Source organism: Carassius carassius, chromosome 34 (assembly GCF_963082965.1).
Source record: "Carassius carassius chromosome 34, fCarCar2.1, whole genome shotgun sequence".
NCBI classification, from domain to species: Eukaryota; Metazoa; Chordata; class Actinopteri; order Cypriniformes; family Cyprinidae; genus Carassius; species Carassius carassius.
In genome coordinates this window covers 21,336,167-21,349,742 of record NC_081788.1, presented here as the reverse complement: position 1 = coordinate 21,349,742, position 13,576 = coordinate 21,336,167, and the positions used below count along the sequence as shown (strand labels likewise).

General features: G+C 34.2%; 2 protein-coding genes across 4 annotated transcripts in view; both read right to left on the bottom strand.

The window, feature by feature from the left end:
- LOC132115220 (guanylate kinase-like) lies at positions 1-5,082 on the bottom strand. 2 transcript variants are annotated; one of them, XM_059523609.1, is made up of 9 exons: positions 5,045-5,082; positions 3,262-3,377; positions 3,128-3,169; positions 2,736-2,813; positions 1,358-1,454; positions 1,011-1,149; positions 847-931; positions 687-772; positions 1-587 (listed from the first exon to the last, which is right to left on the bottom strand). In XM_059523609.1, the coding sequence occupies exons 2-9, from the start codon at positions 3,371-3,373 to the stop codon at positions 555-557; spliced, it is 672 nt and encodes a 223-aa protein (XP_059379592.1). In that variant the 5' UTR covers positions 3,374-3,377; positions 5,045-5,082; the 3' UTR covers positions 1-554. The 2 variants fall into 2 exon arrangements, with proteins under 2 accessions (XP_059379592.1, XP_059379593.1); XM_059523610.1 differs by lacking the exon at positions 2,736-2,813.
- A 1,170-nt stretch (positions 5,083-6,252) lies between these two features.
- The window catches only part of LOC132115219 (E3 ubiquitin-protein ligase RNF220-like), a 40,759-nt gene continuing 33,435 nt past the window's right edge, over positions 6,253-13,576 (bottom strand). The window contains exons 7-16 of one of the 2 annotated variants that reach the window (XM_059523607.1): positions 13,132-13,236; positions 12,400-12,443; positions 11,894-12,005; positions 10,096-10,186; positions 9,886-9,972; positions 9,742-9,794; positions 9,439-9,523; positions 8,454-8,562; positions 7,952-8,026; positions 6,253-7,839 (exon numbers count right to left, since the gene is read on the bottom strand). In XM_059523607.1, the coding sequence (XP_059379590.1) occupies positions 7,768-7,839; positions 7,952-8,026; positions 8,454-8,562; positions 9,439-9,523; positions 9,742-9,794; positions 9,886-9,972; positions 10,096-10,186; positions 11,894-12,005; positions 12,400-12,443; positions 13,132-13,236 (833 nt within the window). In that variant the 3' untranslated portion in view covers positions 6,253-7,767. The remainder of the gene's footprint in view (positions 7,840-7,951; positions 8,027-8,453; positions 8,563-9,438; positions 9,524-9,741; positions 9,795-9,885; positions 9,973-10,095; positions 10,187-11,893; positions 12,006-12,399; positions 12,444-13,131; positions 13,237-13,576) is intronic. The other variant, XM_059523608.1, reaches the window with a different exon arrangement.

Genomic DNA, 13,576 nt, shown 5'->3' with positions numbered 1-13,576 from the left:
TTGCTGTAGTTTCATTTTATTTTATTTCAGCTAACCCAGAATGACAATTTTATATTCGACACAAATTTAGCAACATGAAGGTGCAACCCATTCAGGTGGATACATTCAAACCTGTTGAAGGCTACCTGAGAATCAAACGAGCTGTAGCCTATAGCTTAGTCCTCTACAAAGATCATACATATTAAAAACAATAAGTTCTCTACTATAGAAATAATATGCTGATGATAAGCTATTGTCATCAGTAATAGCTAACTGAAAGCGTTTTTGTTAGTTTTCTCCCTTCATAATATAAGGTTCAAACCTGTTGCTGGAAAGGGTTAATAGAGATGAGTCTTTAACTGAGATTGAAATATTTTTTACATAAATGCATAGATTTTCTCTCACCCACAGAGAAACGCCCTATAGCACACTCCATTGAACATAACACCTGTCTTGATTACCCATTTAAGTCTGACATGAGAACCAACATCATGATTGCACCGTACAAGGCTGGAAAAAAGGCTTCATGTCTTGTGTTGTCGGGCAGAAAGGTCAAAAGTGCTATTTATCCTTTCCTAATTTTTGGCATCTTGCACTTTCTCAATTTCCTGTTGAAAAAAAAAACAAAAACTCAGTGTTATTTATTTATTTATTTATGAAATTAATAAAAAGTATGCAATCTTTTTACAGAGATAAAATAGTTTTACCTCAATAAGAACACTTTTGAGTTTCTCATAGGCTTCTTCCAGGTCATCATTAATGATTACAATATCAAAAACCCCAGGTTCCTTACCTACAGAGGAGAAAATGGCAAGGGAATAAAGGTTTTCTCCAAAGCACAAACAATTTACTGTAAATGTCACTTACTGAGTTCCATGTCAATCCTCGCTGCCTCCAAACGCTTCTGTAGACTGTCCTCTGTCTCTGTTTGTCTGTCTCTCAGACGCTTTTCCTGTAGGAAAATAAACCACCTTTCTGTATTTTATCACAATTTAAATGCTATATATCTGAAAATATTTCTATTAACTTACCAGTAACTCAATTGAAGGAGGTTGGATGGAGATATATATGGGGTTCAGATCAGTCTTTTTAATGTTTTTCACTCCTTGTATGTCAACATCCAAGATGCAGATGAGATTTTGTGCCTGAACGTCTTCTATGGATGATTTGCTGCAAGTGACAGTAAATTTAATGAGCAATAACATTTAAAAAAAATTTTGGTTATTAACTAGGCTATACACTTATGGACAATCTCAGCCATTTCAAAATGATTACTGTTGGGCATTGGCATGAAGACAAAGAAATAGCATTGAAGTACCTCTCTGCTGAATTAAGAGGATAATCAGAAACCAGGTGTCAATTTACAAATAAAATGTACCTGGTTCCATACATGTTCCCAGAAAACTCTGCATTCTCAATGAATTCACCCTTATCGATTCCATCTTGCATCTTCTCTCTGGTGACAAAGTGGTAATCTGGATTGGGGATGGAAATAAATAAAAATGAATCATAAAACCAAACAACTGTTGACAACTGTGACTGTTAACAAGGAAATATTGTAAGCTATTGTCATCAATTGATCTGAAAGGGTGATTATTTGAATCAGGTAAACAGAAAATATCAAAAGCAAGATCTGTAAAAAAAAAAAATAATAATAATAATAATAATGATTGATATTATTGATATATATATATATATATATATATATATATTTTTTTTTTTTTTTTTTTTTTTTTTTTTTTATTAACTTTGTGACATTTCTAAATTCTTTCTGCTCAGCAGGGGGCGCCAAATGTTTATTTCAGAATCTCTGCACGAACGGTTGATCTAACTAAATGATACGAATCGTGTGAACTTCTAAAATACAAAAATAGCTGCGTTCGCACATAAAATACTTTAATAATATCACAAAAAAACAGTCATTTTCGTAAAGGCAGTGAGAAAGCTCCAGCACTGCGTGTTGCTGGATTCATACCATTCTGATGGTTTAACTCCACAAACAGCACACCAGAGGGGATCTAAAGAGGGACGGAATGGTTCTGCAGGCAACACAAGACAAACAATTTACAACTACAGGAGGGCAAACACTGACATCATCCATGTCAGCACTGCAATGGAGACTCCCATTAGCATAACAACATTTGTCTGTGGGAAAACATAATAAGGATTACAAAACAATGAAATTAGCAATGGCTGTTTATAGGCTAGTTACACAGAATTTTAGATGCAGTATTTCCCGTTCCACCTTAAATGTCTCAAATAAACCTGTATTTCTTTCCATAGTTTTTTTTTGTTGTTGTTGTTGTTTCAACTGTTGTTTTTTAGTTTTTGAATTTGTGTAAAAATGTGCAGAATTCATTAATCTGCGACATACTGATGCTTATTTTTACCCTTGTTTAGGAAACTGCTTAAGATTGTTCATCAAATTTCCCCCAAATAAATTGTGATGTTAATGATTTCGTCTCTGAGTATCTGTGCTGTGGTGGGGAAGTGATTGCAAGAGTTCACATCACATGGAAAACCTAGGGATCACGGGGGGCTATTTTCAAAGGCTTTTTACTCCAAAGTGCACACTGGCATTCATGTCAGAGAGAACATGTGATGTCCACAATCATATCTTTGTCATTTTGGCCTGAAATGTAATTCGCTTACAATGTTTTACATTTTAGAAAGATGAAAGTAACCCCCATTACTCTCTCGTCACATTAGATTTGCCAATAATCAGTAACAACCAATAATGGAAACCAAATCTACACCTTTAGATGTCTCAGAGGACAGGACGTCTGCTACAGGAAGTAATGTAGCCCCCAGAAGCATTGGGAGACAATTCAGCCCTATAGAGAAAACAACAAGGCACATTGGGGAATAAAAAGAGAAATTTACCCCTGTGAAATGTGTTGAAATGAATCTTAACAGTTCACTTGGGAGTAAGAAGCAGCAAAGAAGAAAGTTATGGACAGGTATGGTGGAGGGGCTTTCAAACATAATGGGAGGTGGAAAAGCCTTTTTTCAATGCTCCACTTGCTTGTTTTCTTTTCTTTTTTTTACCTTAGTTTTTTAGTATATTTCTAAACTCGTATCTAACATCATTTGCTTTGCTGATAAAGCAAGCCTCTTAATTATTTTGAAGTGGGACATTCTGCCCTACCTTTTCCATTTTCCTCTCCTGGCCGAGGATTTCTGGTGGTGTCTGCAGAAGGAAAGAGATCAAACTATTCATACAGCATTCCTGGCATTTGGTTGCTTGTCTTGTGTCTTGTATTTGTCTGTAATGCTACATACGGGAGACGCTGAATCCAAAAACCCCTTCATATTCTTTCATGAGTCTCTTCAACAGGGTACTTTTCCCAGCTCCTGATGGGCCACTCAGAACTACAGGCCTGGGTCCTGACATTTCCCTGAGACAAACAAAACAGGTGCATTTGTTTTCTTAAAGTGTATGTGAGATGTTTAAGTTTTTTTGGTGAATAAATCCACAAACCAATGCAACACTTATTTTTAATGAGTTGCAGGTCTGTTCTAATAGGGTTGTAGGTAGCTGGGAAATGTTTTAAATGTATAGTAAAAACAGTAATATTTTGAAATATTTTGATAATTTAATATATATTGTAATTATCATGAATGGTGAACACCATTATGCTGATTAATATCTGTATGGATTTTTTTTTCAGGATTCTTTGATGAATAAAAGTTCACAAGAACAGTAATTAATTAATTGTAATATGTCACATTTGTTCAATTTAATGCATCCTTTCTGAATAAAAGGTAGTGTAATTAAATGCAGCTAGGACAGCAAAATAAAAAAAAACATTTCAACTTTTAGAAAGCAGGTGAAATGCTTCCCATATCTTTTGATGTCAATCAAACTTTAGTGTATTTTGGCAGAAATCCATCTGTCTCTACATTACCAGCCAACTAGCTTGCGTGATATGACTTCAATATCAAGAACACAAACAATTTAAAAGAAAATGTAAAATAGACTACACATTAAACAGGTTCACTTGCAATGAGGACGAGACCATGAAACCATAATAATACAAGAGAGATTTAGATTTAGAGCTACATCATACTATTTTGATAAACCTTCCATATTGAACATGGATTAGGTCAAGTAGGTGGCTTTGGTCTTGGTGCCCAGCTGAGAGAGAGAGAGCTATAAACTAGAGGAGCTGACATGGACAGACACTTGAGCCCGTTGCATGCCTGCGTCTCTCCAAGAGAGAAGCTCAGGAACTAATCCACTGATCCACTGGGTGATTAGTGATTTTTTTTTTGAGGTCTGTGGACTGGGTCTTGTAATAATGAACAGGGCACCTATTTCCTGACTAAGAAACTGTATTTATTTTTTATTAGTATTATACATTTATTTTTGTCAAAGTAACTTTAATGTGTTGATCCAAATGGCTCAGAACATATAAAAAAATATTCTGTTAAGTTTTATAAATAAAATTTATTGAAGAGTCTTTTTCACAGTAATGCAATTTAGCAAAGCATTTACATGATTTACATGACAGCAAAGGATTTACATGTTCATGTAAAGTGCCATGGAAATATCTTAATGAAGTCAGGTGAGGACGGTGAAGAGGATTACCCAGCATGTAAGCCAAATGACAGAGGCCCAGTGACCTGATGCCTATCTTAATGTTTTCTACAATGTCTCTCTGGAATCATGTTTGGTTCATTTTTTTAGGGACTATGCTGGAGACAAGACCAACCAACTTGACACACAATCTGATCAGGGAAAAAAACTACAGTTGCAGTTACAGTTGTACAGACTGTTTTCTGTTTATTTGATCAAATATCCCTGATGGCTCCTGAATGTTCCAGTTTTTCTATCTCAAGATTGTCTTTAGATGATGATTAAAAATAACAAAATAAAAACAATATTTAATGTGTGCAAATATGTGTCCATTATTCTTTTTAGATTGACCACATTTCATCTATGTTTAATAACAAAACCTTCTTATCATGAGACAGTCTTGCCTAGTTCCAACATGACAATAAACCATAAATTTGACCTATAATTTTTGAACACCAGAAAAAAAAAATCAAAGACAGCTCTTACCTTGTCTGTGCAGGTTAGATGGTGAAGTGAGTGTGTGTTTCTAACTCAATGACACAGCTTACTGCCAGTGACAATTACCACCTCCTCTGTTTACTCAGCCAATCAAATTGCTGGTTGCGTGTATCTGTTGTTATGACGGAGATAAGTAGTTACTAATCATAATCAAATTTTGAAAAGCCATAATCAATTATTTTTCTTGAGAAGTATTGGTGAAAATGTTCAAAAGCTTTTTGTAGTCTAGACTTATGTGTCCATATTAACTCCCGGCCCGAAAAATGTTCAATATATAACTAAATATATATCTATAAGCTAAATAACTATAACTATATACCGTTTACATATATATACCTACAGCATATAACTCAGATGTGAGACAACTAGCCCCAGTCTATCCTGAAATGCATTGTAAATCATCTAAATAGGGCAAAACTCTAATTATATAATATTTTTGTCAATTATAAATAATACTCAAACTATGCTACAAAACTCTATATGCATATATTTTCAAGCAATATGGAGTTTTACTAAACTAAAATTCACTATCAAATTTGAGTACTGATACCTATATAAAATACTAAGATACAATGTGCTAAATAATAATTATTAAAATGATATTATTGATATTATTATTCATAGTCAGATAAAAATGTTATTTAAAGATGTATTTGGGAGACAAATGTTATTTAAAAATGTTATTTAAAGGCTCTGCGAAATTAACAAATAGATTCACAGATCCGAATCAAACAATAATAATTTTGTCAATTAAAGTTTCAAATTTGTCTCAAAAAGTCTCCACAGAGTGTCCAAAAAGTTTGGTCTGCTATGATATCCCTTGCAAATTGTCCAAAAAAAATAATTTAATTAGGGTTGCTGGGGCTGGAAGTGTACATAAAATTTTTGATCACATTTAGGAGTAAAATACACTGTGAGAGTAGTGCAGCAGTTCCTTCCTTTTACATTAGACACAAGGCGAGGCTAATCCAAAGCTAACCTAAATTCACACAGACGATTGTCGGTATAGTGCTGCTAATTAGAGATATGTCAGGACACCAGCCTCAGACATCCTTTTATCAGGTCATTCATTACAGTCATCTGTAAGAATGGCTGAAACGAACCAGGTGGTGTTAAAAGATACTTGTGATGCAATAAACAAACTGAAAAGAAAGAGGAAATTCTGATTATTTATTGTACCTGCTACTTTCTCAGCTCAAACAATAGAGGTACAGGTAATGTCAGCGACATAGGTTTGATACCCAGGGAATACAGTACATCAACTGATGAAATGTATGCAATGTAAGTACTGTAGCTTTAGATAAAATGTCAGTAAAATGCATAAATGCACTTCCAAATAGGTCCAGCTTCACATTTGGAGCATGGTGATGGTGCTGAAAACTATTTTAAGGCTGACAATGACATTTGATAGACAACAACTTTAGATTTTATTGTATTTTTTTCTCAAAGAAAAACAGATGGGTCTGTACAAAATGTATCATCACAAAACAAAGCTGGTTTTATGTTTCATTCTATTTTAGTTCTATCAAAAGTGCTTCATGATCTTTCAGTTACCTGTAGTAACTTGACTAGAGTAACAAAACTATTGCTAAAATACCACAAAGGAAATTTAATTCCTTTTCTGTTAGTTCTGAGCTTAGTTCCTTGAGTCATAATGTCATAGAGTGACTCAGTGTTAACAGACCTTTATTCTGCTTGGCAGTGGAGAGGAGTGAAGGCTAAGCAGAGATCAACCTCAGCGTCCATATCCTGCATTTAGATTCAATTCCACCTGCTAAGGAAGGGGAAGCACGTGTTCTTCGATGCAGCTCTGCTGTACAGTACATATCAATACAATAACCTGTCAATCATTAATTAATTCATTACAGGAAAGTAGACAATTACATCTACACAGCATCTTAAAAGTTGAAGCAGAAGAGCAAAAAAAAGTCCAAAATATACAGGGAACTACTTCAACTCAGAATATCTGTTGCTGAACCTATTTTTATTTATGCGTGAACTGTTTGATAAAATTATCACTTTTTGAATCTACAAACCTTGTGAGAATGGCTTTGTAACTATGCATCATATTCAGTCTCCTGTCTTTGAGATTTTACGCATGCTAAGCATAAGGGGATAATGAAACAAAAAATTCCTAATATGAACAATTACACTACGGTACACCACCTGTGTAACAGCTGAAATGATCATTTATCTTAAACCATATTTAAAGAATCCCATTCAATATTAAATTACAGTTACATAAGTATGAATTTTTTTTCACATTCTACACAAAACAGTTTATAAATGATTTAGGAGTTAACTGCTTGCCATTTCAGATATAAGCACTGCTAGATCCAAATTAGAAAATAGCTCTTCAGTGTAAACATTCACAAAACTGTTTGACAGATTGCTTTAGAACTTTCTCAATGAGAATAACTTAATATTTTATAAAACAAGATTTTATACATAGAAACATTTTGTGATCAGTTTTACTGTCCTTACAATATTGTTACGGCAGATTTGTACTTTAAAACTTTACCATTTCATTAAGAAATGAACACAGTGGTCTTCATGTAACTGGGTTGCATTCTGAAAGGAACTTTTGGGCAATGACTCTGTTAGGCAAGACGTCCTCTAAGTTTTGCATCAGCCCAGAAAGGTTCTCCTCAGTAAAAGTGATCCGTTTGTGTAGAGTGCAAACAGGCAGATGACAGCACAGCTGTAACTCTTCACAAATACACTTGTCTCAGGTCCCCGGGTGAGGTGATAGTGTTGCACTGTGGACACAGTTTCTTGGCTCCCTGCAGGAATGAGGGACCGATCAAGATCATTTAACAGTCAAAAATTTGTTGAAGTCACATGGTTGTGCAGGAAATCTTTTGTTAAGTACAGTATGATACATGTTCATCTCACCAAGGTGCGAAGCCAGCATTCCTCACAGTGGACATGCCAGCACTGGATGGAGGTCAAAGGTACTGTGTAGGAGTCCTGAAAAAGTATATGTACACAATAAAATTACATGCATAAGAAAAACGTATTTTTCTGTTTTCATTGATGATAATAAGACACCTTTATTTAGTTGATTCAGTCATCAACCAGTTCAGCTTTCTTCCAATAGTGTCTGTGCAATCAGTCAAGCATCACCAACTAAGCAAGCCATAGCAAGCCTAATAATATTTTATGATATTACTGTTTTTACTCTATTTTTGATTACATAAATTTAGACTTGGAGAGCATTAGATACTTCTTTCCATAACATAAAAAAATATATTACTAACCCCAAACTTTTGAAGAGTAATGTCTACATAATTAATATATATATATATATATATTAATATGAATATAAAATATACATTTCATTAAATAATACATTTTAAAAAATCATTTTTGAATAAATATGCACGGTCAAGCTTACCATGCAGATGAGACACTTGAACCTGTCCCCTCGTGTGAGCTGCTTCTCCAGATCTCTGATCCGTGTTTTCAGGACCTCCAGCGTACAGAGGGAGGGGTCCTCCGGTAAGCTAAACGAAACAAAGAACGGATCAAAAATGGATCAATCATGCTTATTAATGATTCATTCCAAAACATAAGTCAAACACATTTCAGTGGTCCTGCCAAAATGTAGCCCCGCTGAGAAAGAACTGATTTGTGTGACTCTTGACTATTGAATGGGTCAGCCATATATAATTCCTCATGTGTCCCTTCTATGTGCAAACTTGATCTCAGTTGCACAATTAGTAATGCATTAAAATATCTCCCAGTGCACACAACAAAAGTTAAAACTTCCCAACAGGATTTAAGAAGAGCTGTATCATGATCATGAAGAGATCTCTTCCAAGAAAATGACATTGATGTTGGAGAGGAGAAGGACGAAGGAGATTGGGTGGAGGCACTTGAATCTTAACATGTATCTCGCATTTGAGTATCACAGCTAATAGTGTCTGGAATACATGCACAAATCACAAACCACAGCTCGATTAGGATATAATAAATATCAATTAGGATTGATTAAAAAATTGCCATTTCAATAGCTTTGTAATGTCAGTTTTGTAATGAGCAAACGTTTTATGACGTATTAATGCATTAAAAATTGTGCATTAACGTCACAATTAAACAGAAGTAGGGACAAATCCTTTCTTTGTATTCTGATTTTAAAAATTACAAAATGGGACACTTTTTATTATGGATGGATGCTCTTTATTTGACGTGTTTTGGACTATTGAAAAATAACACCCATTCACTTCCATAATAAAGCTTGAAAGAGCCAAGACATTTTTTTTATATAACTCCGATTTGATTTGTCTGAAAGAAGAAAGTCATATACACATACAATGGCTTGAGGGTGAGTAAATTATGGGGTAATTTTTGGGTAAACTATCCCATTAAGGTATACTTACATCTCTAACTCGCTGTTCTTACAGGTTCTTGGAGATGTTGTGTTTCTATTGTTGTCAAACTCTATATTGCTTGTAGTAGGAGTTTCTGCAGACATAGTACAGCATTATGAATCATTTGATTTATGCAAAAGAGCACATGCACTATTATGTATATACATACAGTATAGACAGTATAGTATAGTATATATGTGTACTGTTGTACTGGTAGATGTGTGTGTGTGTGTGTGTGTGTGTGTGTGTGTGTATAAACTAACTACATTAAACATTTACTAAACTAACATCTGTAAAAATCTTTTTGCTCACCTGAGTTTGCCAACTTGGTTTGCTCTGGAGATAGCCTGCTAGTTGTGTCATCACTTTTAAAGCAAAAAAAAAAAAAAAAAACAGTATTAATAAAGTAGCGTATACGCCCTAATAATATGCTCTTATATGCGTGTGTGTGCATACTTTAAAACAGCTCCTCTTAACGCCTGCCTCTCCTCTGTATCTCTGGGTTCATTTCCTGAACAGGGAATCACATCTGCCTCTGTGTATCTGAGATAATTTGCTGAGGAAACATTTCTTACTATCAATAATGCTTTCATGAAAGAACAAAAGATCAGTGCACATCCTTGCTATGCTATAAACTGTGCTGACTGACAGCAAAAACAAGGATACTGTGCTTTTCCATATTCCAAAGTATCATCACCGTCCACATCCAGATCTGCATCACTGTCCTGATGTTCTTTCAATGTGCTGCTCACCAAACCTTAAGACATTTGACATGAGGATTCATTCAATGACAAAAAAAAGCCTTACAGAACAAGAGTGCCAAAGGAATAGAGAGTGTGAAATTCAAAAATAGGTTGAGACACAAATGCACTCTACTGATGAACTGCAAAGTGCTAATAAAATCAAAGTGCTTTTAAGGACACGGGGTCTGTATGACCTCTGAGTTCTTTGTGATCGGCTCTGTCTCTGTTTTTGACCCCTGTGCTTTTACAGTAATCTCCTTCTCATGAGGTTAACATCATTACCATTATCTCACGTGTCTGTTGTGAACTAATCACTCTCACACACACACACACACACACACACACACGCACGCACGCACGCACACACACACACACACACACACACACACACACACACACACACACACACACACACACAGGGGTGTTTTTGTGAAAAGTGGGGACATCCCATAGGTGTAATGGTTTTTATACTGTACAAACTGTATATTCTATCGTCCTACACAAACCCTACACCTAACCCTAACCCTCACAGGAAACTTTGTGCATTTTTACATTCTCAAAAAAACTTATTCTGTATGATCTATAAGAGTTGTGATTCTATACAGAGTTGTGTCCTGATATGTCACAAAAACAAGAGCACACACACACACGCACACGCGCACACACTCACACACACACACACACACACACACACACAAGCTCTGTTGCAAAACTAAGTGAGCTTGCTGTTTAGATAATACATATGCAGTCAGTTAAGCTCATAAGCAACTGATTTGGGAACAGTGTGCATTGGCATTAACTCTACAAATAGACTTGTCTTTTGCATTTGATTTCAATAGATTATTACTATATTTAGCATAATGCTATTAGCTTACACAAAAACTTATACATGGTTATATATATATATATATATATATATATATATATATATATATATATATATATATATATATATATATATATACAGTACAGACCAAAAGTTTGGAAACATTACTATTTTTAATGTTTTTGAAAGAAGTTTCTTCTGCTCATCAAGCTTGCATTTATTTGATCAAAAATACAGAAAAAAAATGTAATATTGTGATATATTATTACAATTTAAAATAATTGTTTTTAAATTTATTATACTTTATATTATCATTTATTTCTGTGATGCAAAGCTGAATTTTTAGGATATAAAAATTATAAATATGTAAGTCTGTATATATTTATATATATATATATATATATATATATATATATATATAGTCAGTCTTTTTTCAGTCTTTCTACTTCAAATTTCTAATTTAATTAAATGTTTTACTTGACTAATTTCTTTGTGGAATTTACTAGCAATTTCTGAATGAAAATAGTTTTGAAGTAAATACTACACATTTTTTTCAGTGTAGCATACTTAGAAATTGGATTAAATAATCCGTTTTCAGATGAATTTACTGTTCATAGATACATTTCAGTATTGCATTTATTTATTCATTTTTCAACATTAATTTTTTATTCAATGAATTTGTCTGTAGACAGTTTTGTAGGTTTTTGGACACAACAACTGATTTCAAATGGCCTTTATGTTATACATTACGATTTCTTAAGATATTTGTTTTTTTAATCTGATAGCTGACTCCAATCTGACGATTTATACTGTAAATATGGACTGATTTATATGGATGTATTTGATTTGTATTTGGTGTGTAGTTAAATTAATGTGAAGTGTTTGTGTTTTGTACCGCTGAAGCCTCTGAGAACAGAAACCATCTGTATTCTTCTCTGTTCGGCCCATTCAGAATCCCTCCCGGCTGACAGCACAGAGCCATCATCAACAACACACACACCGTCTCTCTGTAGAAAACACATATCAATATCTCTGGTGAAAATGTCTGCACCAGCCTCAAGACAACAATTTAATTTGGTACCTGCCCTGAATGCCCTCTTGGCACAGCTGAAAGGTTTAGAAAATAAAAAGAAACAAACATTTCACATGCAGGTTTATAGTTTGTCTGATCCTTATTGCCACATCTATCTGTCTTATACATCATACAACTGACTTAGCAGAACAGGAGAGCTGACATCTATCTCATACTGCCTGTCAGTACAGACATCTCAAACAGTCTGTGATCTGTCAGTGAAAGCAGATCTAGAGAAGATACAGGCTAAAGGGGAAGGACGGTTCATTGTTTTGAATGAAACCTTTAAACATATGCACAATGAGAAATTAGCTGCATTTTCATCATACCTGGTCTTCCTCTGCTTTCCGTCTTTTCAGTTTCCAAATTCGTGCTGTAAAAAAAAAAGAAGAAAAACAATGAAACAAAACAGCTAAAATAACTAAACAACAACTAAAATAAAGACAAATAAAAGATTTCCAGAATTCTCTGCATCTCCTTTTCTTGAACACACACACAGAAGAAGTACAATTCAGCATTGTCGAATTAAAATCTGTGTTTATTGCTGAGCTGCTAATGATGTTATGGGACATTAATCTATAGGAGCATCAGTTCATAATATAGTCAAATTAGACTGTAAAAACAGAGCTGAAGCTGTTACAATCACAGTGAAGTTGAGCATAACAGAGAGATGATCATTAATCAATTAGCTGCGACCAATCATCCAGTGCACCTTTTTTAGATGTTAATGAAATAACATAAAAATTAACAGTCATCGAAAAATTCAACATGATAGAGTATCAATATTTCACAGTACGGAGATTCAATACTCTGTATATTACTGTGCCAAGGGCATAATAATACATTAAATACTATAGAAAATTCACTGTCTCATTCTACATTTTCACTTTTTTTTTTCACTTACATCTGCAGAAAATGATTCTAGTCATTTTTTCCTTTTAGATTATTTTAAGTAACTGCTGATAGGTATTCTAGATAAATCCTCTTTAAATACCTAATTTTACTAAATAAAAGAATTAAGTGTTGGTTTTGTTATGTGTCATCTGTGGAGAACAGCTTACCAGACAGTGGGCAAGAGGAAACATGTGGGAATCCACAGTCAGGCCAATCATGAACAGATTTCACTTTCTGTTTGGCGTAGCACCTGCACCAGCAGAGCTCCTTAACTGTTAACATATCAAAAGGTTAAAGGTCAATAATCTGCTCTGCTCGTAAGGGTGCTAGGTCAAATGGCAAGGGTGGGGCTTTAACTGGGACTGTTCAAACTGTAAGTTAAAGTATACCAGTGCTGTCTTATTTATAATAATGACTAAATATCAGTTTCAAAGATCAAAGAATGTCTTAAGGAATATAACAAATGTTTGTATTAATCAATAGGAGATTCTTTAATTTGGTCAGATCCAAGCTCTCAATGAATGCTTATGACCCTGCATAGGAAATGACTGAATGAAAAAACTGAGAAATACAGTACATGGAGAATATTTTGAGATACTGAAAGTCATTGAC

Coding starts and splice junctions, on each gene's coding strand:
- LOC132115220 (XM_059523609.1), bottom strand. CDS start 3,373: ATGTCAGGACCCAGGCCTGTAGTTCTGAGTGGCCCATCAGGAGCTGGG. Junction 1,455..2,735: donor GTCCTCTGAGACATCTAAAG/GTGTAGATTTGG, acceptor TCCCCAATCCAG/ATTACCACTTTGTCACCAGA. Junction 1,150..1,357: donor GGGAACATGTATGGAACCAG/GTACATTTTATT, acceptor TGTCACTTGCAG/CAAATCATCCATAGAAGACG.